Genomic DNA, 26,022 nt, shown 5'->3' on the forward strand with positions numbered 1-26,022 from the left:
AATAGTATGGCTGTGGAGATTAGCTTCTATGTGGGTGGGTTTTTTTTTTTTTCAAAAGACTTCAGGGATTAAATTCACAGATAGTGAAAACAGATATTGGCCCATTAAAGACAGTGAATGACAATAACTGGATAACTGGTCTCCAGTCCTGGGCAAACAACATTTCAATACTATTGTAAAAATCCCTTTGTCTCCCTGGTGTTCACATCCAGAAGCTGAAGTACATGAGATCATACTAAAAGGAGATGTCATCATAGAGGAAAAACATTTTGCAAACAGGAGCATCTCAAACATATGATCATTGCCTATACTGCAGCACTCGAAAAGTGCTAAACAAAGCTGAGATTGAATGTTCAGCATCCTGTTGATACTAATTGAAAAGCAATCTATAGTTTATTAAAAAAACAAACAAACAACTTTCCTCTACATTCTCTAAGGGATGTTATTACCTGATGCCTCTCCTTTTCTTATATCTTAGGGAGGGAGCTAGGAAACAGATACACTGACGAAAAATGTTTTCTCTCAAACAGCAGCCAAAGTTGAAAAAAAATCCAGACTTTAGAGAACACATGTTTACAAACAAAGGAAGCTTTGCTGAGCCCAAAGTGTGCCTTGGGCCAGCTTCCAAGAGACTAGTGAGGGAGTATTTTGGAAGAAACCCTGAGAACAACTGTCCCTTGTCTCAGCTGCTGCTCTGCTGTTCACTGAAGACAAGCTGTGGCCAAACATAGCTTCCCTGCCTATGCCAGTTGCTTCACTCCTACCCACCTTGGGCTCTGCTACTGCCTTAAAGCAAATATATCAGGCAGTATCAGGTGTTATTCATCCTGGTGGGAAAAAATAAGCCAGGTACTGTTTGCTTTTGTCCCCAGGAGGAAAGATTGATTTAAATCAGAGATGCATAATTACACTTACTGTCTCAGATTTAGGCCGTGAGAAATTGGACAGGAAATCTTCCTTGGTCAGCAGGAATTTACGATCTGTGTTTTGCTTTAGTCCTCCTGCAAAATAGGCAGGTTTCAATCAGCCAGGTTTCCACATGGAGATGATATGTCAGAGACCAGCTATGGGCACCAGGCCAGGTGAGCAGGACAGAGTCATGCAGCAAAAGCCATCAAGCAATCACAGGCCTTAGGGATCATTTCTTCACAATGACATAAATGCTGCACCACCCAAAATATAAAATGGTACCTTAAGGTCTATTTGAAATGCCTTAGCCATTTCCCAGAGTTTATTACATCCTCTTCAGATTTCTCACTATGTAAAAATCCTGAGACAATCATCAGAAAATGGTGAATCTCATACTGTGATATCTGGGACCCTGCCAGTCCAGGAGCTGTGGTACCAACTGCTGCCCTGGAGCCTGAGCCCAAGCCCTCAGCTTCCTGTCAGCAAGACTCCAGTCTCTAGAGTCACCAGCAATTTTTATAGTGAGTTATTTAAGGGCAGCCCCAAGGTGGGGGTATGAGGGTTAATGGGAGGCTTGGGCATTTTTAAGTCATGGAAGGTGAACTATTCATGTGTGGGAATGTGTGTGGGAAAGAAAGGAGATGCAGGTGCTGGGAATTAGCTTTGATTGCCACCTCAGGCTTAAATGGGATCTTGCTCCACAAAAAGCATGGTGACAGTGTGGTTGGGTTAGTTCTTTGGGGTTTATGTTTCTTGGGCTGAGAATTTCTTATCTGAATTTACTGAGTTGTCTAGTTTTCATGCTTTGTTTCATGGCCTGTGGGTGACTGGATTCCAACCTGGTAAGAAGCAAAATTTGTTGACAAGCATCATCATAACAACGGGAAGCGCTTGTGATTGGAAGAAAAGGGGGAGCAAATCCTCTAGAAACTCACAAGGAAAAGAAAATGGTAGAAGTATAACTTGTGCTTATTAGTTGCAAGGCACAGGGAAGCTAACAGAAGTGAGTTAGTCTGCTGAGTTTGGAGTTTGATAGTCCTGGAGTAGTTGTAGGTCTGAAACCTAACTGCCTCAAAGATGAGGGCTGTCATAGGAATCTGGCTGAGCATCCTGGGGAAAGCTGTGAGAGCAGCTGCTTTTGTGCTATTTCTGCCATGCATGACAGGTGCAGTTTGCATGACACTTAGATGCAACAGTGAGGCCATGGGCTCGAACTGAAGTCCCCGCTCTTACCTGTGGGGTGCTGCTTTTTGCCCCTTGCACAAATAGTACAGGGAAAACTGAGAAAGAAGCTAACATAGCCATGCACAGGGTCTGCAGCTCTTAGGTATGTGCTTGGGGAATGTGGTGAAAAGTATGCACTGTACAGGTGCAGACAGTAACTCTTGAATGCTCTGAACTCACTGAGAGTAAAACTGCTTTTGTCCTCTAGAAGCATATCTCCTTGCTTGAAGTTGTTGCCATGTTCAGGGACAACCCTTAAAACTTCTAGCCCGTGCTGGCATCTAATAAAAAAAGGACAGACAGATGTCTTCCCCTGCCCCCCCCCCTCTGGTTAAAGAACTGCTGAAACTTCTTTCTCCTTAGAAATTTGAAGTAACTTTTGCTGTGAGCAGAGACCAAGAGCCAAAAGTAGGATGTAGAAGGGCTGAGGGGAGGAAATGAGATCTAGTATGGTAATCTTTACACAGTGTTTGTAATAGGGTCACTGGGGCTTCCTGTGGCAGTGACAGCTCAGCTTGAAAGAGATGTAAAACACCTTCAATCACAGCTCTAGAACTAGTACCTGTTAGGAGGCTGATAATTATTCCCACAACTACTGTGATAAGTGTCCCAAGTGTGCTGAAGTAGAGATAAGACAAGGAATACCAGTTGTCTGCCAGGGCAGGCCTGAAAAAGAGCAGAAAAAGTGTTAATCTCTGCTTTCTTATCCCAAGCAACTTGAAAATGTCATCTGCTTCCAGACACCATATAAATACAGAGTTACTTCTGAACCAAGTGACCTGGTAGCCTTGAACTGCCTCCTTACAATAAAATGTGCACTGAAATTTTGTTCTAAAACTTGCAGGCCAAGTTCCTTCATACTGGAGGAGACTGGTCAGTGCAATGAGGCAACACATGGGACAGAGCAGGTAAAACAGGACAGTCCTGTCTCTGCTAGGAATCTAGGGCAGAGCTGAGCACTCCAGCTAACCCGATGAAGGATTAACTTCTTTAGAAGAGGGGGGCATTATTTAAAGGAGGTGACACACACACACACAAAAAAAAAGTAGTAAATCAGCCATGTGCTGGTCTAAACAACCAGAAACAATAGGGCAACTGTCACACCTCAGGTTACACCTTATTTTGTTCTCCCAGACAATGTGCTCTGTTGCAGCAGTTGCTTCCCCACAGCCATGAGCAATGCTGGAGGCCTCATGTGAGTGAGAGGTGTAGTACATGAAACTGAATGTTGGGCATCCATGTGTGTACCATGAAGGCTCCAAGGTGTAAGGATTGGGATTCCCTAGAAATGTGTTTGTTTAGCCTCTTTTTTGTTCCTGTTGTTCCCTATATTGTCATTCATAGCTGTTACACTTAATTGTGATTGTCCAAAGTAAGACATATGGTAATTGCAGAGGGGAGAAAATACCTTAGATTTTGCCCATTATACTGATAATGCCCTCTTCTGAAATTCCTGAATAGAACTATTTCTGCACAGACAAGCTGGTGTAGGTGAAGCTGGCAAATCGCCTTTTAACTGCCTACTACTTTAATATGTGACAGACTGTGGAAGTTAATCCAATAACTATAAATGTTGTGCTTTCTTTAAAACCATGGTTCCCAGTAAGGCATATCCAAGCCTTTAGACTCAATTATTGAACTGAAGCTTTTCAGATCAATAGGAACATTCACTTGGACTTCTGTTCTGGGATAACTCAGACAAACTTCACTCTGACAGGAAAGAAAAAAAAAAAAATCAGAGAAGACTGCTTCATCTTAAATCGCCTGGTAGGTAAACCAGGGAGGGATAGTTATGGTAACGCAAATGCTAGGCAGATATCTGTGTTGCTTTAAAATAAACACATGCTTTGTTGACTGCACATGATGAACTTGTATACCTCTCTACAGTTGGTGTGTTGAAGACTGTTGTTAATGGATTTTCTGTTGCTGTCAAATTTCCTGAGGATATATTACAGCCTGCAGTTGAGAGGTATAGTGGCTTGGTCCTCTCTGGGAGTGGAGGATAAATCTGAGATCCAATTCCAACCCAAAGTGAAATAACAAAGCCACTGACAAGACCCACAAATGCACCCTGCAAAACAGAAAATGAAACTTGGATTTACATGAAAAGCAAAAGAATATTTGAAACAACACCTAGATGAGTAAGAAACAATCAAGATAATCTAAACTGTAGGCTCCATAGAAAAAATGAAATATACAGTTGGAGAGAGCTGGGGTGCTTACTTCATTCCCCTTTTGGGAAATACAGTGTTTACTCACAGCTCCTGAGCGTACCTCTTTATTTTGCCACTATGCCTTTACAATCAAAGGATAGCTTTGGGCTGCATGGTATGTGGGAAAATACTGCTTTATTTGAGGCCCTCCTTAAACAAATACAGAAGGAATTTTTCCTTTTTCTCATGTGATCTGTTTTTGCAAAAGTCTCTTCCATTTCAGGGTAGGATTTTTTTTTTGGCTGACAGCTAGTGATTATTATTTTTCCAGTATATACATGAAATTTGAAACCGCAAAGAGTAACGGTTAGTGATCAGTGAACCTTACTAAATAACAATCCTGTCAGACTAACCCATGGACCATATTCCTAAAGTCTGTCAAATCCATTTTTTGATGGAATAGATTTTTCCTCTGGAAATTATAATATCACGATACTGAAGCACTCTGACAATATCCCAATTCTGTCTGCACGTGCTTGGGTCCCGTTTTTGCAGCCTGACTCCTTTTCGCTCAGACAGGCCAGCATCCTCTGAGTCTACTTGTTGTTCAGCTGCATCTCAAGACATGTTGTTCCCTGCTTCTAAAACTGTGTTTTCCAGAAATCCTTGGCAAATTTTCATTTTTATTCAGATTTTTTTTCCACCTCCAGTCATGTAAATCTCTTCATGGGATGGAAATTCAAGTTCCTACACAGTCCTATTAATCACTTCCCTGGGATAAGGAGGAAAGGGAGCAAGGGGAAATGTCTTCATGGAAAGTGTCAAAAACATCTCCCTTGCTGCCCAACATAAAATCAGTGGGGGGAGAGGGGGAGGGAGATGCCCAAAATTATCAATGAATTTTGGACAACAAGCAGAGCTTTAAATTTCTACTTACGATTCCATTTGCAAAGGAGCAGAGGATTCCCAAGGCAAACAGTCCTAAAAGGGGGCCACCAACCATGCCAAAAATGCTGAGTGCTGCCTAAGGAAGGAATAGGGTCTGCCATCAGGTGCTGTGCAAGAAAGTTAAAGCCTCCAACATTGCAAGAACGAAATTATGAGGGGTTTTTTAACTAGTGCATACTCAGCTGGCAGGACTTGGTATAGTTACATGGGTGCTTAAAGCAGAGGCTAAGCCATAGGCTGTTTGAGTCCAGTACTCAACAAAGGATAAAAACTAATCTCATAATGATATCTAGCAATTATTTTCTTACATAATTCATTCTGGGTCATTCAACACGGGCATGAAAAAGCAGCCTGACACATACCTGCAACAAGGCTCCCAGGAGAGATGCCAGCGCAGCCATAGCGATGCAGACTCCACCATAAAACAGGCCTGTGTGGGAAAGGCAGAATGATGCGTAAATCTGCCAAAGTTTGAAAATCACTAATGGAAATGTTTCTGTCTAACCCAGCGTGGCCCCTGACATCTTCAAAACAAATCTGCTAGCATCTGGGTTTTTTCTAAGGGAGCCTGAATTGGCCAAAAGGTCAGGTTTCTGTTTACATTAAGAGGAGATCATGCAAACTTGACAAAATCCTCTTCCTGTATATTACTAAAGATTAGTTACTAAATGGCAGCCATATGGATTAGTCATAGCAGCAATACTACACGTATTGTTCGTATTTCTCATGTAATCTCCTGTGTCATAGTCCTTATTGTGAGGGAATGATTTTTGCTTCTCAGTCTAAAGTCTTCAGAGCAAGAAAGTAAATGCTAGCAGATTACTGGGAGCTGGCACCGTGACAAAGAACACCCCCGGTCACCAGGACGTAGTGTCTCTTCCCAGGACCCGTAACACTGGCTTATTTGTTTTTTCCACCCTGTTGAGTTTCACTGCACAAGGAATAGGTTAATCTCACTGTTTAATGTGATATGTTAGGCAAGTCATGATAAGACCAACAACAACTTTGGCATAAATATTGTTTGCAATAATGTTTAAGAAGCTGCTTTCAGGTGAGGATATTTAGTACTTGTCACCTGCCACCAGTCTGTGGTGCTCACTGGGATGGTCTATGACACCATGTTGGGACTGTGGTTTTCCCATGCATAGTGCAAACACCTGGGCTACACTGCAAACACATGGTCTTACTGCAAACACTTGGGCTATACCTGCAGCTGCTCACGGACAGTACAACTAGCGGAGATTTAAACCATCTGCTCAACATAGTTCTGACCCCCTTCTTTGAGCTACATCAAACAGAGGAGCTAAACAGACTGAGGGTCCATGTAAAAGGAACAAGCTTTAGAAAAACTCTTTTCTCTTAGGGTATTATTAATAGCAGGAATAATTAATAAATAGATATTGTTTTATAGGTTTAATTAATAGAGCACAAGTGCTCTAGGAACAATACTGACAGTTTAAGATAGTTCAGAAGATAAGTAACCATGATGAGCGAAGACTGCATCAGTGAGTAGTGGCATCAGAAGAATTGGAACGGAATGATGAGAACTAGCTGAAACTGTGGAATATAATGGACTTTTGAAATTGATGATGAATTGAGACCTGAACGTTCCTGGAAAATCACCAAAGACTCTTTGTATTGCATGTTATGTAAAATCATATATATAGAGGGTGCTTTTTGTTAGCTGTTGCCACTCACTGAGGTGATGGCCCAACTCTGAGTTGTTAATAAAGCAAGCCTAGAAGTACCCGCAGTCTGGTGAAATCCTTTAACAGTCCAAGAGTATATCAGAGAAAACATAAAGTTTCTCATTCTCTGGAATGTTATTGGGACACAATGCTATTGCTTGTGTATCACTCAGTTCAAAAGGTTTGTTACAAAATGGTTTCCTGTGCTTCTCATTTTTGACAGATGAAAGAAAAATAACAGGTGTTTCAGTCTGAGACATTTGGCTTTTTATTATTGCGAATCAATATTGAATACAGATGCAGTGCATCTTCCCTGCTTACAGATCAAAAAAGATGGCTTATTTTTTTCCTTATGCTCACTTGAAATAGCTTGTCCCCCATTCTGTGTAAAACCTACACAGCTCATCTCGTCTCCCCCCAAGTATTGCACCACTGTAGTCCTATTGGTGTAAATGCACTTACTCCTGACTTACACTGCCATAAGCGAGATCTGCATTAAGCCCTCACTTAGTAAAGCAAGAATGGAAAAGATATTTTTTTAGACATACTCATCCCCATGGAAATCCATGACAACTTCTTTTCAGAGAGGGATCTGAAGTACGGCCTAATGAGGTCTTCAACAGTCACAGCAGCCAGAGCATTGATGCTGGAGGACACTGTACTACAGAAGGCAAGATTTATACATTTTTTTTATCGTAGAAGCTGAAATCATAGATAACAGATGGGTTACTGGCAGAGAGAAACTGCCACTCTCTAGAACAGTGGCAGAAAACTAACTGCTGCATTGGTTGAAATAACTTATTATTCCAGGTGATACAGTCAATAGCTTACAAAAATTGTTTAAAATAATTGCTCTTAGTGAAGACAAGGCAAATCTTGATGAAAAGACAGGCCTGGAGAAGACAATGAAAATATGTATTACATGTTGCTAAGCTGTAAACACTATTGGTATACATGATACCTTCACAAATGATCTACACAGTATATATCTAGGTAGGTAAAATTCCTACATGCAGGTCACTGATTACTTTGAATGCACTCTCAGAGGAGGATTCAGATAATCTAATTATATTATTCTAAAAATTAGGTATCTAGTCCAAACTGAACTATTCCAGGCTCCCTATGGAGTCAGAGAAACCAGCACTCCTGAGGCAGAAAGCCAGTCAGGTGATCTTGTGTCTATGTGTACCTTGCTCCCGTGTGCCACCAGCTTTTCAAATATCCTGGCTGTTCCCTCTATTTATGTAGCTACAAGTACTCAGAACAAAAAAATTATTCTGGTGTCACATTCTTAAGTTTCCTCATTTTTATCTGCTTACTATTGTTCAGAGCCTTCCTCTAGAGAGGCAATGTTTCCTAAAAGATGCTTCTTGGGAAAGCTGAACAAAACACTCCCCACTATGAGATAGAAGGGAATTGATTTGTCTCCTTCGGTAAAAATATATAGGGATTGTTGTTTTCATGGGGTTCATTCAAGACAATTGGAAGCCTAGGAACTCTCTTGCAAACAAACTCTAAAGATCAAGGATGAGGAAAGAGAGATGATTTTAAAGTTATGCAGCTTTGAAACTGGAAAATTAGAGATGAGCAGTATAAAACTCTCCCAAACTCTAGCTATTTTGTGTAACCATTGATTTAAAACACAGAGAGGAGGATTTGTTAGTGCCATACATGGCGTGTGGCTAGCTGTTTCCTCACGTGCTAGTAGGGAACTCCAAACAGTTTTGAGTCCTTAGGACCTCAGAGCACCACTGTTGAAAACTATGGATTTTTAAGCTGCATCATCAAAGATCTTGTAGTGCTTTTTTTAAAGAACAAAAGCTAGTTAGACAAAGAAATGAAATGTAAAAGTTTTAGTATAAATGCAACTTCAGCTCTAACAAAAAAAAAAAAAAAAGACAGACACTAGGTTCCAAATTATTAAATTACCTTAATGTCCCACTGTAGGCACTAGCCACAAAAAGCCCTGGCAGTCCTGGAAAATCATGGAGAATATCCAGCACTAGGTATGGCATTAGCTGAAAAATTCAGAGAGTAAGAAATATTACTATCTTGCCCTAATTTTTCTTTTTGTCACTGTGTTATTTTTGTTATAGCATTCTCACTGGCATTCTGACCAGCTGTTCTAATTCTTAATGTCCCACCTTGCATTATTTATTGGTTTTCTACAGAGAAAACCAATCCTAAAACATCCACTTGAGAAACAGCAAAGTCTGTTTAGACCACCTAACAGAGATGAACATATAGCCATTCCATCAGGCTTGGTTTCCAGTGACAATGGTAGAGGAAGGGCAGCAGGCAGTCTGTACTGTACATCACTCTGTTGGGCTTGGGTGCAACATTAGATGCTATGTTTGCTGTTGATGCCACAAAAAGGTTTTTAGATACAGTCCAATAACCTCAGAGTACCTGAAAACAATTTTCTTATTGGAAACCGTGTGTCATTTGTTGACCTTTGCAAGATCTGAGTGCTGGAAAGAGGAAATTTAAGATTTTCTTCCTTTGAAACCTTTTGTTCACAGACAAGTTGGTCTTTTTAGTACCTTGCTTCCAGTTTCCACCGAAAGAATTTGATTGACAGGAATAAGTTAATTTCCTTCAGGTTTCTACATTGGTTCTCCACATCTAATTTTATTCTACCCTTAAAGACCAGGTGGTCCTGCCTCAAGTATTCTGTGCTCTTTTCCTGGCTTTCCAGCTATTGTCTGTGGGGTGTTACACAGAGCCTATGATTATCCCAGGCATAAACATACAAAAAAAAGACTTGTAGGATTTCCTTGGGCCCTGACTCTGGTCAGTCTATGTTCCTCAGGTCTTGTTCCTCAGGTAAATCTGCTGCTCAGGGCCTATTTAGGGAGAGGCTGCCACCGGTTACAAGGTGGTTTCTCCACAGCACAGTACAACACGGTTTGATTGCCCAGCTCTCCTCCGAAGGAGGGAAGGATGCACCATTACTAGCGAAGAACTGCCTGCTGGTAACCTTCTTCCAGGTGTATTTGGGCATGATTATGTTTCAAATATGAAAAGGCTTTCACCTCCCTGGGCACAGAGCAGTTTAGGTTGGGTGATATAAAGCAGCTTGCTTGGGCCCACAATCACTCACACAGGCACCGCTGTTTCAGACATCCCTGGCAGCAGTCTCTTCCCCTCGCTTCTATCTGAAACACTGTTTCATGCAGTGCTGGCACTCCCAGGCCCATTTTGGGTGAAAAACCCAAATACCTGCAGAGGTGGGTGGACTGAGCACTCTCCACATCACTGCTGAAACCTGCAGCTCTGGGACAGGTGGGGGATGCTGGGACTGAACAGTGCCCAGGACAGGTCTGCTGCTTTCTCCAGGGTATTCCCTCCCACCATAGTCTCAGCTTAATCCTTCAGTGTTACAGACTGACCTGATACAGAACTCAGGCATGTCATTATTACCAGTGCCCTGGCTCTTGAACCCCCTCTGTCTGGCTATTATGGCTACGGAGGAAGGATGCCCCCTCACCACCTTCCCCTCAAACTTGGGGCCCTACCTGGTCGAGCGCTGACACCTGCTTTGCCGTCCATGGGTCACAGTCCTTATAGATGGAGTAGAGGGCCAGGCCGCACAGCACCGCGCAGGCCAGTATCGCCCAGAGGCCCACCAGGTTGATGTAGAGGGACCTGCACCAACACGCACAGAAGCACCGTGTTAGAGCTCAATGTCCCACAAGACCCCGCCAGGCCCAAGTGAACAAGCACCTGCATCAGCACCAAGGAGACCTTCTGGTCGGTGGCTGCCAGCTGGAAATGGAACAACTCCTAGCATTTCACCTGGTGCGAGATCATGTTTTTAAATATACAAATTACACTTCTGGTTTTGGCAGTACGGTTTGAGTGCCTATCCCCTGACAAAGTCTCCTCTGGAGATGATGGGAGTGATATGGCAATCCCCATGTTTCATCATGTGCATGAGTTTTACATTGCAGGCAGCTGGCAAGGAGATGCTCTTTCCCCCCCTTGCCCCACACCCCTTGGTAAAGACAAGCCCCAGACAGATTTGTAAGGTGGGGTGCCCTAGATCAAAGCGTGGGGTACCTTTTAGTCAGCACCAGCACTCCTTTGCCTCTGGAGCTGCAGTGCTGCACTTACACAATGCTGGAGTTGCCCTTATAAGAGCAACAAATCCCCCATTTCCTCCTGGGACAGTCTCTGTGGGAGGCAGCAGTGAGGCACTGGGACATTGGACCTGTCTGGAGCCACCTACAACTGCCGCTTCCAGAGAGCAGTGTTTGCCACTGACTCCATGGCTTCCCCTTTAGTGACTAAACAACTTGTAGCCCAGTATGGTCCAATAACCCCATCACCTCCCCACATCCTGATGGGAGCTTCAGCTAACACTGAGAGTAGAAATGAGTTTTCATCAGGCATTGATGCCACTTTTGCGGCACACAACACTGCCTCTATTGGCAGTGAAAAATAAATCATTCCTCTCACCCAATGAGGGCTTTTCCCTTCCATCTAACTATCTGATCTTCTCAAACGTTTCTCAGCTTTTGATGACTCCTGGGTTACAAAGTTCTTCTCACCTAGGATGGTCAGTTCAAGCAAACACACCCACTGGGAGGCTGGCCTTGAAAAACAGTGTTCCTTTCCATCAGCTGCCTCCCAGTTATCTGTGTACCATCTGCAGATAGTGATTTAACTCTCTGACAGATCACATACCCTGGATCTGTGCCAAGTGCTAAGATCTCTGTTGGGAGGACCTTTGGTTTCTGTGCAAATATGCTTGCAATGCTTCAGGAAGCCTTTTAGTTCTTTCACTTCCTGAGAAGTTAAGGGCACCAGCTTTTGGACTGCTCTAGAGGACATCAGGATGAAGTAAACCTAACTTTATAGGCCTTGTTAGGCATTGAAATGGACATTTTCAGAAAGGCATAACGTAGATTAACTAGTTAAACTGTCAGGTTTATACCATAGAAAAATTACTGGCAAGCACAATGTAAACTCTTAAAAAAACCCTATATAAATAAAAGCTGATTTACACATAGTAGGGGAAACTCTGCATTTATGCTTTCTATTTGCAATTAGGAGTGGTCTAAAGACAGAACCAGCAGCACTTTAAATTTCTCTCTAGACTAGTAAAAATGAAGTAGTCCATTTGTTACAGATGTTTACCTATTGGTTGGATGCTTTGCATTCATTTAGCTGAAGTTGCTCCTGCATTGGCATAATCTACCTTGATATAAGGCAGTCAGAAGCCAATTTAGCACAAAATGTAACCAATGAGTTAAATCAATGCAACTCTTTTGAACAGATATAATAGCAGTATTATCCTAGAGCCTGTAGTAAAGATTAGAAAGACAGGAGAAACACATAGAAGCAAAACAAATTGTTTGTCTGAATCCGGCAATTCTTGTTTTCAAACTGCGTCAGTGTTTGACAGTGAAAAGAAAGCTTTTTTTCTTCTTCTGATTTACATTCCAGCTCATGGTACACCCTATGAATAAGCACTGGAGCATAATACTGTAGCACTATGGCATGGAGGTGTTCCCATTAATTCTGGGTGAGTAACATGGGGTGGAGTTTGGGTGAAGTAGGCACTGTGACTGCGCAAGGCTTATTTTCAGTTGTTTGTTTCAGGCTGGCTCTATATTTTAGCACTGAAACATGCCAGATGATGACCTTGAAAGAAAAGTAGAGAAAAATGGGTTAGTAGCCCGTATTTTTCTGAAAGTGTAGCTCTCCTGCTCTGAGTGCCTGTTATCGTTAATATTTGAGCATTATGTTCAATTTGCTTAGTTCCTGTTTGAGGATGACAGCATGTGCTCCTACCTACTGGTGCTTTTCTTGAATGGGGTGGAATCCTCTCCAAAGCCTGAGAAAATTCTTACTCTTGTGCCACTGTTAAAGGCCTTCGCAAAAACTGCAAGTTGGGATCTGCGAAAGAATTATTTTCTCAGCCCTGATTTATTATTGTGCTACCTCTTACAAAACCTTACAGTAAATGCCATGGGGATACAAAACCCTGTTACTTTGACCTGATGACATTTTACACTTTTGTGTAGAGGTTAAATGGCAATGTAACTTGCCAGATGTGTCTAATTGCATTTGCAAATGAACTAGTCACCACAGAATGGCAGCGTTTATAATTGTGACAAGCTGCAACCATTATACAAAATTATTTCTCCATGCAGGGGAAATACCCAGCACAAGTGAGGCACAAGCAAGATGCCATGGAGTCCAACCACTCACCCCAGCAGGAGAGGACTCTACTGATTAAGGCTGTGCCACCATTAATACAGTATGAGCTATAAATACCGTCCAAACCCTTCCAGTACCAGAGCCTCCAGCCCTGGTCAAAGCTGCTGCAACAGCTCAGAAAATCTGTCCAGAAGCTGCCGCGGTGCCAGATTCCCCTTGGCCACACTCTGCTACGGGTACTCTGCTACCTCCTTACAAAGAGGGTAGGGAGGTTGTGAGAGAGGAGCACAGCCCTAAGTGGAGCAGGTGCTCAGGAAGAACAGTCTCATTGGCACACAAATCTGGCACAAGGCATGCGGCTGTTTTCCTGTACGCAATCATGCCAGACAGCATTACAGATGTGAGATGCATCTCCTGCCTCTGCAGTGCCGAGAACCTGGAACCCAGCCACGTGCCAGAGATTGCAAAGAAGCCACGTGGTGTGTTGGAGATATGTCACTGCATGCTGGAGATGTGGCTGATGACGAGCATCAGCTCATTCCTGTCTGCAGTGTGAATGGCTGAAAAGTAGATTTTCTCTATTGCCTGTATAACCAAAATATTTCAGTTCTAAACTGTGCATGATTTTGTGGGTATTTTGCTAACTTTATGAAGTGAAAGCCTTCATAAAACTCCTCTGTATGTCACTGTATTATAGAATTTATATAAGGACTATAGTTATGATGTGCACCTACATATTTCTCCTATAAGTGGACTTTATGAGCTTGCTAATAATTCTTAAATCTTGAGTTGTGAACTACTGGAATGATACTAAAGATAAAGGTAAGATCATAGAGTTAGTAAATATTCTCCATTCTAGAGTAAAGGCTGATCAGAAATGTTTAAATTCAAGGAAAACTGAACTTTCTGCCAGTTTCCATAGTGAATTCCCCCAAAAGAGTGATGATTATTATGAAAACAAAATATATGATTCTTCGGTAATTTTATCACTGAATAAAACATTTCTGCATTTTCTCATGCCTATAATCATTGGTGTGGAAAAATCATTAAGTCTTTATTTATGCAAAATTCCCACACAATGATTTAGGTTTAGTAGAGTAGCAATTCAAGATGCTGTCTTGATATCGCTTCAGCACAACTACTATATAATTTGGTCTTTAGGTTGCATATAAACTTAATGCAGCTATTTGTATGCAAGAATACTAGCACAGCAAAACATTCTGGCACAAAGTTCAATGTTACAGCAATTATAGTAATTCAAATACCAGTATTTATTCTGCCAATTTGTCTTCTACCTGGTGCACAAAACAGAAAGCAGAAGTTGTTACCCTTTACAAATACGGTTTATATAGACAAAAAACATTCCTTTAAAAAAAATTCTCCCTTATAAAGAACAGCCACTGCTAAATTCAGACATTAAGAGTTACTGGGGGCAGACTTACAGTTTTGCGTGGAACCTGCTTTTGCATGCAATGTATCTTTGTACTTGAGACTGGTTGACCCCGTATATGCCAGTCCATGTGAAAGTCCCACCTATAACAATTGTCCAGAAGGTGTGCCTTTGCAAAGGATTGGGATTAAAGCTACAATGAGAGGGAAAAGAGAAAACAAATTCAGAATACTAAAATCTTCTCATTATGAGAAGACCTTAAAGCCTGGGAGAAAAAATTTCCCCATACTTGTTCTAATACAAACTCTCTTAATTTGGCCAGATTTTGAACATTCAGACATTCCAACTTTAAGTGAAGTCATGGAAAGCAAATTTTAAAACTCTGCTGAAATCCTGATCTGTCCAAAGGTGAAGTTCAACTGATTTATTTGACTATAAACTACTCTTAAGTAAAGCAGTATTATGTCTGTCACTGTTGTGATGAAATGATGCTCCAGTAAAAAGTCTAATATGCCTGCTTATCTAGAGGGACATCAGTCTAACATCAATATAAAGGTGTGTTTGCACGCCCAGGCTTTGTGGACAGAGCCTCTGTAAAACATTTTGCTGGTTTAGCTCTAAGTGAATAACAGATTTTAGATGGCCAAAAATAATATTTTTTTAAACCACACTTTAATATAGTAATAAATGATGCTCATCTTGGTGATCAATGTAATACTATTTCACCTATTACATGCCTTTATTCCTTTTCTTTTTCCATCTGTGAACTCTATGACTAGAGGAAGAAGCAGTGCAGTGTAACCACTGCAAATCAGCCAAACAGACTGAAAAAAATGATTGTTCATGAGAACAAAAAAAATACCCAAGGATTAATTATTTACTGAAGAACTTGGTGAAAAATTTCATGGAACAACGCAATTAATATTGTGAACATACACACAAAAGGACAAATGGTAATACTTGTCACACTAAACTTTCACTAATAGCACTGGGTGAAGTTTCTCAGAGGAATCACCTATTCATCAAAAGTACAATAACTTTTTTTAACTTAAAGTGGTTTTTGATCCAACATTGTCAGAACGAATATTCTTGACCTTGCAAAATTTTTAGGCTATGATTAGTTACAATAATGGAGAGTAAAATACTATTAAAACTACTTCTCATTTTTCTTTCAGGAAAAAGAAAAACATTTCCCTTTTTTGGATTATACAAAAACTATTATTTTCCCAATTGTTTTGGTTCAGTAGCTGAAATACCAAATCAGCTGTTTGCAAATTGTATAAACACAATTGTCCTCTCCTATTCACCATTCACTATCACTGGTATCCAAAATGTATCCTTAAAGCATTTACTTGAAAAAGTAAAAATGTTCTTCTCTTTACAGGATTTTGCATAGTCTAAAACCTAAAAAATATCCCTCAAACTAGATAAGCTTGTTTAAAACTGTATAAAAATTGGGTCACAACTCCTCCCCTTCCCCTCCTTCAGTAGCAATTTAATTTCAGTTATTCACATGGGCTCTATTTATAGGAATAAAGAGGCACATCATCTGCAAGTACAAACTCACTCCCAGAAGTTCAATCTTCCTCCATAGTAGGAATCATTTACAATGCGTCCAATTCCCTCCTGAACCACCACAGCTCGTATAATCACAGATGAAAATCCAGCAACCATGATTCCAACCTGGAAAACATCTGTCCACACCACCGCCTTCAGACCACCCTGTGTGAGGAACAGCACATATCAGGTACAACAGGGCAGCATCCTGACCCTTTTTTGAAGTGCACTAGAATTTACTTTGGCCATACATGTATTTCAGTCCAGTATTTCCTTGATCACATAACATGATTCAGAAGTTTGTATCAAAAGATAAACTGGCAGACAGTGCTCATCTTACATATATATACAGTACCACTAACTCCAGAAGGCATACCATTCATGTGAATAAAGCTAAACATGATTTAATCCAACATATACAAAGAAATTTGTCACTGGGGTTCCATTTAATAATTTCTAGACACTAGGTCAATTAATATTAATCTAAAGGCCAATCTGTTCATGTGGCTCTATTCAATATCAGTGGCTCTATTCAGTATCAGAGAGGACTATTATAGTTACAGTAAGCAGGTGCTTGACAAATTACACAACTAAACCCTACTAGATTAGAAAAATCACAGGAGAATTTTTAGGAAGGAAAATCTAGCTTTTTGCTGTTCTTTCAGCCACAACAGAAGTTCAGATGTATCAAAACAGAAAAGGTTTGTGTCACGTAGTGGCTACCTTTGCATCTGGAGAAGTCCCTGGCTGAATATGGCCCTGTGGCTACAGTTACACTGTGACATGTACTCCCATGACGTAACCTGGTTATTAGGCCACTTTTCAAAAAATTCCATATTTGATATGAATGGTGAGAGGAACAGAGATTTTTCTCAGCCAAAGGGCCCACGTACCAGTGTGCAGTAGAAAGTGCAGACCACACCGGTCGCCACCACTGCACCCCACAAGTCGAAGCCAGTGACTGAAAAAGAGGGAAATGGCACCAGTGTGAATGAGGCATTGGGGACAAAAACTGAAGGTCGATTTTTCACCCTGATCTGGTTGTTGAAAAAAAAGTAGAAAAAAGTTAAATGCAAAAGTAGGATGTAAAAATGACAACAAAAAGATTAGTGTGTCTAAACCAAGGGATTCGCCCTAACCAGTTCTAAAAATGAAACAGTCGTTACAGACATTGGAAACTGCTAAAAACTTAGATATATTTCAGGATCTAAGAAGCTATTTGACTTTAATGTGAATGCTGCCAAACAATACATTCAATATATTTATAGGCCCCAACTCAGGAAAGCTTTAAAATACATGTCCTTCCTTGAAGCGCCTGTGTAGTCCCAGAGTCCTTAGGCAGAGATTTGAGCAAGCAAACAGCATGGGAATGCTCCACAGAAGCAAGGTGGTTCAAGCATGGTCTGGAAGAAATGTGTCAGACTAAAAGCCTTTCTTTTATTCTTTCTTTCAGGGAAACATGATAGTATGTCCATGCCAGACCACATTGTGCTGTGGTTGACATACAGGCTGTCACAGACCCAGTTTGTCACACTCACGTGTTGCCAGGCAGGGCACTTCGGGGCTCCCCAACAGATAGCTCAGGCTAATGATGAGAAACACTGCAACAAAACTAATGAAAAACATTGCTTCTTGTTGGGAACCAGCTAGGTCATAGCTTGGTTTAGCATGTATTTGCAGGGCAAATATAAACGTCAAGGACATAAAACCTGTAGGACTTATACACCAGAGGAGACCAATGCAGACAGTGTTGGGTTTTTTCTTCCTTTTTGTTCAGTGAATAAGAAAAAAAAAAAACCACAATGAACAGAACAATTGTGATTTTCATTCTAGCCAAAATGATTAATTTTTTATTTGCATTTTGTTATTGCCTTTTCTTGATGAGCAGACAAATTAATTGTGTCAGATTAAAAGTTTCATTTGGCTCCACATAAAAGCTTTTTTCCCCTTTAAAAATAAATGTGGCTCAGTTTCAAAGCAAAGAGTTATTTCCAAATAGAAGATGGAAATATTTCATTTTGTAAATATCACAACAGACATCTTAAGTTGAAGATCTCTTTGCTGTTCATTTGGTTTTCTTGGCAAAACGATAGGCCAAGTTAAACAGTTCCAGGCAACCCAAAACCTTATTTACAGAACTTTTGCCTCACTCTCCTCTTGAAGAAGAGCACTTAACCAGAGGAATTAAATGTGTATTTAGTCTCTGCGTTGCCTTCAAAAGTTACTTAAGTCCTTTTAACTTTTCTGAATGTAACCATTACCTAAGGGTATTGCATGAGAGGTAGAGTAAATGAGAGCAGGTTTTCCCCTCAAGCCTCTTCTAAAATTCCTTACAGGTAGGGATTAAGGGAGTAGGACTACATATGGGAGGCCTTCTATCAGAGTTCACACCAGGTCAACAGAAATCTTAGAAGACTTCACAGTCAAACCTTGAGCTGTATTTTTAGGTGTGCATTAACAAAAAAAAGCATACCAGTACTATATGCAGAAAAAATTATAACAGTAGAAGAACAGTTGCAGTATACTTATCTTACCTTGATTTAGTGCTAAAGCTGGAGCATAAATGACAATACCAGTGTATAAAGTCTAGGAGAAAACAGTCATAAGATCAAAATAAATGTAAATTCATGGAAAGGTGATAGCTTTCTGAGATTATTTCTTTTCAAGCATTTATGCAGTCTATATTTCCTAAATTCATAACTGTTGAGAAATAATTCCAGTTGTTAGAAGACTAATGTCTGAGACTAACCAGCATTGCAATCTCACAGCCTCGTGTTCTTAAAACAAATACCAGGGACTCTTAAATACCAAATCCCTCTTCAGCTTCTCCTGGCTTTTATAATTAACTTCTTTTATTGCTTTAAAACTGCAATCATATGGCAGAAACAAGAGCAAAAGGAGGTTGATGAGGTTTACACATGGTTTGCCAAGGAATCTATTATAATTTATTTTCTCAGTCTTGGGATCAATATGCCTCTCAGTAAGCAACTATAATGCACGTGAGTAAAACCAAAAAATACAGCATTAATTAGTCATTATGGATAGCATTACAAGCAATTACACTCCCGTAAGATGAAGTCATGCATGATTATCAGCAGATTTGTATTTTCACCCCATACAGTAAACATACAGACAAATCAAGGAGCTACTCCATCCACTTTTGTGGGCACAATGGGATTCATACACTGATACCCTCCATAATTTCTTTGTGTATATCGTTAAATCCTGTTTGCTTTTTTACCACTGTTATTACTGCCTTGTACTACTAGGGCAAGTTCAGCTGTGACATTGTTCAGGGGAATACAGTTTGCAATGTTCAGATGACTTCTGTGAAGGTCAGTGGTCTCAATTCGAAGGATCCAAATCACAGTCAGGAGTCAGGTCCTGAGCTGACTTGCATCAGCTTTCCATGGCTGAACTCTTCCAACTCCCTGATTTACAGGGGTGGGACTTGGGCATGGAAAAGCAACAGAATCAGACGTCATCCAGCATTGAGCAAGCCTTTGCCCTTCCCACAAGTGTGGAGTCTGCCCCAGGCACAGGTGGTAAACCAGAGCAAAATGGCTAACCACTGGATTATTTGCTGTGGCTTTTGAACAGGTCAAATCCAGTCCCCATGGCAGAACTCTGCCGCATGGCCAGCGGCTACACTGAGAGAGCTAAGAAGTAACTGGAGTGAGCAGTAATCCAGCTGTGGGAGGAGATTAGTATGGAGGGGCTGCTTTACCCAGCGTGACCAGATTGCCCTGGCCCCTTGCTGCACACCTGCTACAAGCACATGCCAGAAAGGATGGTGGGGACACGGGAGACATAGTTATTCCTACCTGTGCACTACTCCCTGCCTGTGTCACGCATGTTTGCTTCTCTTGGTGCCATGAGTCCTCCCTAGGTTTTCACACATAGCTTGTATGACAAGAAAGTTACCAGTACTGACCAGTCACTGGCAAATATCTCCTCAGAACTAGCTGCATCACTTCACAGCCAACTACTGACACTTGTCAAGCCTAGTCAATGTTTGAATTGCTGTCCATACAGTGACTGTCAGCATGTGTTGCTGAATAATAGAATCATAAAATGGCTTGGGTGGGAAGAGTCCTTTAAAGGTCATCTAGTCCATGCCCCCTGCCATGAGCAGGGACATCCTCCACTAGATCAGGTTGCTCAAAGCCCCACCCAACCAGACCTTGAACACTTCCAGGGATGGGGCATTCTGCAACTTCTCTGGGCAACCTGTTCCAGTGTCCCACCACCCTCGTTGCAAAAAATTTCTTCCTTATATCCAATCTAAATCTACCCTCTTTTAGTTTAAAACCATTACCCTTTGTCGTGTCACTACAGGCCTTGGTAAAAAGTCTCTCTCCACTTTTCTCACAAGCCCCCTTTATATATTGAAAGGCCGCAATAAGGTCTCCTCACAGCCTTCTCTTTTCCAGGTTAAACAACCCCAACTCTCTCAGCCTTTCTTCTAGCCCTCTGATCATTTTCGTGGCCCTCCTCTGGACCCGCTCCAACAGGCCCATGTCCTTCTTGTGCTGGGGATCCCAGAACTGGATGCAGTACTCCAGCTGGGGTCTCAAAAGAGCAGAGTAGAAGAGGAGAATCACCTCCCTCGATGTGCTGGCCATGCTTCTTTTTATGCAGCTCAGAATAGGATTGACTTTCTGGGCTGCAAACTCACATTGCCGGCTCATGTCCAATTTTTCATCCACCAGTATCTCCAAGTCCTCCTCTGCAAGGCTGCTCTCAAGCAGTTCATCCCCCAGCCTGTACTGATATTGGGCATGGTCCCATCCAGGTGCAGGACCTTGCACTTGGCCTTGTTGAACTTCATGAGGTTCACACGGGCACACCTCTCAAGCCTGTAAAAGTATCTCTGGATGGCATCCCTTCCCTCCAGTGAATCCGCTGCCCCACACAGCTTGGCATCATCCATGAACTTGCTGAGGGTGAACTCATTCCCACTATCTATGTCACTAATGAAGGTATTAAATAGTATCAGTCCCAGTACACACCACTCATTACTGGTTCCCATTAGGACATTTAGCTCTTGACCAAAACTCTTTGGATGCAACCATCCAGCCTATTCCTTATCCATCTAATAGTCTATCAGTCAAATCCATATCTCACCAAGCCTGCTAATTCAGGGATTCAGCATGAGAAAGTGGCTTTCTCATATGCAGCAAACAAGTGCCAGAAGCTTTGAACCATCAGAAATTAAAATTTGTCACAAGTATGATCGCATTTTTTTGTAAATTAAAATAGGACTGATGATACAATCTTTCCACTTCAGTAGCTTTTCAGGCTGTATTATCACATATCCTTACATATCCTTTTTTTTTCTTCTTTTAAATGCCAATGAAAAACATGCCAATATTCACAGAACAGTTAAAATTACACCATTAAAATCCTGGGGGGTCTCCTTTCCTCACTATTCTTTTCGTTAATCAGGTCAAGTTGTTACCGCTTGGCACAGAAAGACACTTGTAGATCTTTAGTCATTTTCCTTGAGAACCTATTTAGGTTGTATAGAATTTTTTCTGATCTTTGCAAGCAAAGATTATGCTTGGCTTATTCCAATTTATGAAACTGTGATGTCTTCATATTTGTTGATGAAACAGTGTCAGGATTCACACATACTAGCACCCTACTTTTCCTATGGCCTTGTGTATCTATAAATGCCAGCTAAGCAGCACTGTTCAAGTAAGTAATTAGAACTGCACTGACCACCATCTTATTGGTGCAAGTGTGATTGCCCTGTAAGTCCTGGTGCATCTTAAAAATACAAATATGGGCAAAAAGCAAGCATGTAACTTGAGAAGCTTTCTGATTGTATATTCATTCTTGCTTTGAATTCCAAAAAAGCCAAAAAAACATTCAAAATTGTGGAAAAGAACACGTTTTTGTTTCTGGTGCATTTGGAACATGCTCATTGTACATTTAAAAGCTGTGTTCTCATACTGACTCCCTGAATGGGCTGGATACAGCAAACTGCACCAAGAATAATTTCAGGGACTGCTTTAGTTTAACATTCCCCAAGGCAGTGATTTGCTGCTTCTCAGTTTGCAGACACCCAGGTTTTTTCCAGTGGTGGTGGTGCAAAACCTTGAGCAGTGACAGCTCCTGACAGCTTGTTTTATCACCTTTCACAGACCCTTGAGAATTAGTCAGACTCCCAGAATCCATGCGCCAGAGGATGAAAACTGCCACTGTAGATAATTGGGGCATGTTTACATTTTGAACCCATTGTGGGTTTCTCCAGCAGGCAGGCAAAAACTGCTCTTAACACTGCTACCCTGCAATGAAGCGTCATTCACCTCTTGGCATGGCGTTGATGCCAAGTGACTGCTCTGGGTGCTCAACAATGCACAGACCCAAGGGGCAGGTAGGCCAGCACCCACTCTCCACCTCACTGCTTTGGAGCAGAAAGAGCTTTGTTTCTCCCACTGCCAGACAGCCATGCACTGTGGTAACCTCATCAACCATTCAGAGAAAACAGTCAGTTACACTAAGCTGAAGAATCCTGGTCACTACAAGGACCACAGAACAGCTTTGAGGTTTACTTGCCGTTTGTATAATGAAGAGGACCGTTCCACAGAGGCGCAGGTATTTATTAAATCGAAGCTCTAAATACTGCAAAAGAGAAGAAAAAACAAATGTTTATGTTGAAGCTTGGCACTACTGATATGACTGGAGTGAAGTGATGAGCAATACAGAAAGTGTCATTTTTACATTTTCATGAATGGCCAAAACTCTTGGAGTCACTTTAATATCTTTCAACTTGATTTGACATTTCTTTACAGACCTCACCACTGGGTAATAACACATGAGCAAGTGGAGTAGACGTAAGCTACTCAGTATAGACGGAGTCTGCAGAATGGAAACTGGTGCTACTCAGCTGCCTGAAGGCACTCAATAGACAAGGAGCTGTGCACCGTGACCTGGCAAAGACTGGCACGTATTACCACAGAATCATTGAATATTCTGAGTTGGAATGGCCTCACAAGGATCATCGAGTCCAACTCTTGACTCTGCACAGGGCAACCTAAAATTTCACAATGACATACCAGCAAACAACAGAACCCACTGGCGTTGTGAAATCAGAAAGAAAAAGTTTTGGCTATTCCTAAGGTTTAGTCGATTTGGAAACTGGCATTATGTGTGTCCAGCTGAACTGCTGGGAGTGGGTAGAAGGTTTTCAGTGGTCATCGGCTTCCTCCCATGGTAACCTCACCTTCTGCACTGCCCAAAGCAGCTTGCCATATTCTACTGGTAAGTGGAAATCTAGCCTGCTGCAAAACAGGAACCCTCACTTTTCTATCTAGCCTGGGACAGCACAACCTCTGAATGAGTTTGTCATGCTGTAGGGCAGATTTCTTTCCACCATCTGTCCTAACAATCCTCTAGGGTGCGTGGTTGTACAAAAGGGGTCTTCTTTTCCTGCCAGTCTCTTCAATCAACACAAACACCGAAGTGTCTCAAAGTGCTCACTTGTGAACGGAGCATTTAAAATGCAAGGAATCAGTGCTGAACCCCCGGACAGACACAAAAAGTTGCTTAATCTCTGAACTCTGTCCACAAATAGAAGATATATGTTTTATAGGTGCATTACTCTGATTTAACCCCAAGATTATCAATGAGTTTCCAGTCATAAGTCTTTATTTAAAAGAGCCCTATTTTAAGTATCATCATAACTGACAGTCCAAAGATTAGTAGTTTAAAACACACTGGAAGCCACCAGAAATTTCTGTTGGTAATTTCTTATCTAAATGCACCAAGAGAAACCTTGTTTTCAGCCTCCGGTGCTGCAACGCCCCATTCAGTGTAATAAAATGCCAAAGACCAAAGTAGCTAGCCAAGGACTTTCACCTTCACCGATGCCCCTTTCACAATGTCCTCTGTGAAAACAGCAATTTACCTCCAAATCTGCAGCTAAGAACTATCTCCATGCAGGAAGATAAACAGTTGCACAGACCTTCTAAATCAGAAGAAAGTCCTAACCAGATGCTTCCTCACCCCAAAACAGTCAGACTCGACCTGTGATTGTCCCACCACTTCAGATGTCTCTGCACTTTTAGCTATAGCTTTAACTTACATGCTGAGCTGAAGAGCAGCTCAGCCATATTTTGGTGGAAGTAAAACTCTTGCAGACACAGAGCACTTGCTGACCTCCCTGTATGAACATGATGGAGAAGACATTCACCAGTGCCAACAGCCTCAGGTGGAAAGGGTGTCTCCCCGAAATCTCTAGGAACAGCACAAATATATACTCTGCCAGAGGGGACTTTTGTGGCTGCACCGAAGCTTAGAAATCTATCTGGAGGGAGTGTGATGCGAGAACTCTGGTTCCTATGTTAGATGCTCTTGCTCTCTGCTCTTGGTATATTAGTTACACATCATTAACCACATGTCACCATCCAAGCTGCATGAGGATTAATCCACCTGCTGAACTGAGTATCTGGAGTGAGGAAACAGATGTGGCATGATGCACAGCTCCCAAGCCAAGACAGCAGGGCTGAGCATCTCCTCTCTGCAGAGGCAGTGTGGGCAGACTTGGGGACAGAGCAGGTTGCAGCCTGCTTTTGGGAGTGTGGAGATATGGGGCAGCACAGAGTGCAGGGGCATTTGGGGGAAGAGACTGAGGGCAGACATGTAGAAAGCAGGCATGAGAAGCCCCCCAGCTCCCTGAAGGCTGTGGAAAGGCTTCTTCCATTCCACCTTACCTCGTAGGTGCTGGTAATGCCCAGCTTGTAGAACACAGGCAGGAAGATCTCGGCGCTGCACAGCACCACCAGGCCATAGGTGATGGCGAAGATGCAGAAGATGGCACCGTAGCGGTAGATCTCGGCTGGGGTGCCCAGCACGGTGACAGCTGACATGAAGCTGGCGGTGAGGGACAGCGCAACGGGGAGAGCGCTCATGCTGCGGCCCCCCATGAGGAAGTCCTTAGATGTCTTCTGTCCTCCTCCCACGAAGGCGTAGTAGACCCCGATGACGGCCGAGATCACCAGCATGGCCGCAAAGACCACATAGTCCCAGACGGTGAAGCGCCCCATGCTGTCGGAGCGTGTGGCAGGGACTCGCCCTTGGAGCCAAGGCTCTGCCCCGAAACCAGAGGGGCGGCTGCTGCCCCCGCAGGGCCGGCACGGGGCGGCCGGCGCAGGAGGAAGGGGATGGGGACGGCACCCGCCGGTGTGTCGCTGTCCCGTGCGGAGCGGCGCGGTGCGCCCCGCCGGGGCAGGTGCGGTGCGGTGCGGTGCGACCCGCCGGGGCAGGTGCGGAGCGGAGCGGTGCGGTGCGACCCGTCGGGGCAGGTGCGGTGCGGTGCGGTGCGACCCGCCGGGGCAGGTGCGGTGCGGTGCGGCGCGGTGCGGTGCGCCCCGCCGGGGCAGGTCTCCGCCCGTGTGTCTCCCGGGGGCGGGCGCGGGCTGCGCCGGGAGCGGCAGTGCGAGTGCCAGAGCCGGGACGGCGGGCGGGCCTTATACGGTCCAGGTGCCCGCTCCTCCCCGCGGCGGTGAGCGCCCCCGCGGAGCGGGAAGGGGCGGCGATCCCGGCGGCGTGGCCCCGGCCGGGCCATCCCGGGCTATTGCCGCCGGGCCCTGCGGCGCCGAGGCTGGCGGGGTGGCCGCACGGCAGAGCCCGGCCTGAACGGGGTTACACCGCAAACCTGGGTCGCGGTCCGGACTTTTGGAGTGAAGACAATTCACCCTACATTCCTTCATTACTTCTTACCCTTCTTCATTAGCAGATGCACCATCTCTGCAAATGAAGAAGGTGAAAATATGGTTTAATATATACATTCCTATGGGTTGAGCAATCAGGAAGATAACTCATGGAATCAGACAGGTACCAGCAGACTTGCCAAGGTGAGTTGCTGAACACTGCAGTTGTGTGATGGGGAAGCCCCACTACCTGCGCTGTGCTCACCAAAATTTTGCTAACGCCCTTCAACTAATCGCAGGTTCAAGAGTCAAAGTGCACAGGGATA

At 42.9% G+C, this 26,022-nt stretch overlaps 1 protein-coding gene across 1 annotated transcript in view; it reads right to left on the bottom strand.

The window, feature by feature from the left end:
• The window catches only part of SLC5A8 (solute carrier family 5 member 8), a 29,467-nt gene extending 4,377 nt beyond the window's left edge, over window positions 1–25,090 (bottom strand). Inside the window, exons 1-14 of the mRNA XM_074870855.1 lie at window positions 24,758–25,090; window positions 22,602–22,667; window positions 18,572–18,623; window positions 16,931–16,998; window positions 16,048–16,202; window positions 14,533–14,673; window positions 10,441–10,570; window positions 8,852–8,940; window positions 7,471–7,583; window positions 5,597–5,664; window positions 5,224–5,310; window positions 4,011–4,204; window positions 2,696–2,799; window positions 916–1,001 (exon numbers count right to left, since the gene is read on the bottom strand). Coding sequence (XP_074726956.1) covers window positions 916–1,001; window positions 2,696–2,799; window positions 4,011–4,204; window positions 5,224–5,310; window positions 5,597–5,664; window positions 7,471–7,583; window positions 8,852–8,940; window positions 10,441–10,570; window positions 14,533–14,673; window positions 16,048–16,202; window positions 16,931–16,998; window positions 18,572–18,623; window positions 22,602–22,667; window positions 24,758–25,090 — 1,686 coding nt within the window. The remainder of the gene's footprint in view (window positions 1–915; window positions 1,002–2,695; window positions 2,800–4,010; window positions 4,205–5,223; window positions 5,311–5,596; window positions 5,665–7,470; window positions 7,584–8,851; window positions 8,941–10,440; window positions 10,571–14,532; window positions 14,674–16,047; window positions 16,203–16,930; window positions 16,999–18,571; window positions 18,624–22,601; window positions 22,668–24,757) is intronic.
• Between the last annotated feature and the right edge of the window lie 932 nt (window positions 25,091–26,022).

This window comes from Strix uralensis, chromosome 5 (genome assembly GCF_047716275.1).
Source record: "Strix uralensis isolate ZFMK-TIS-50842 chromosome 5, bStrUra1, whole genome shotgun sequence".
NCBI classification, from domain to species: Eukaryota; Metazoa; Chordata; class Aves; order Strigiformes; family Strigidae; genus Strix; species Strix uralensis.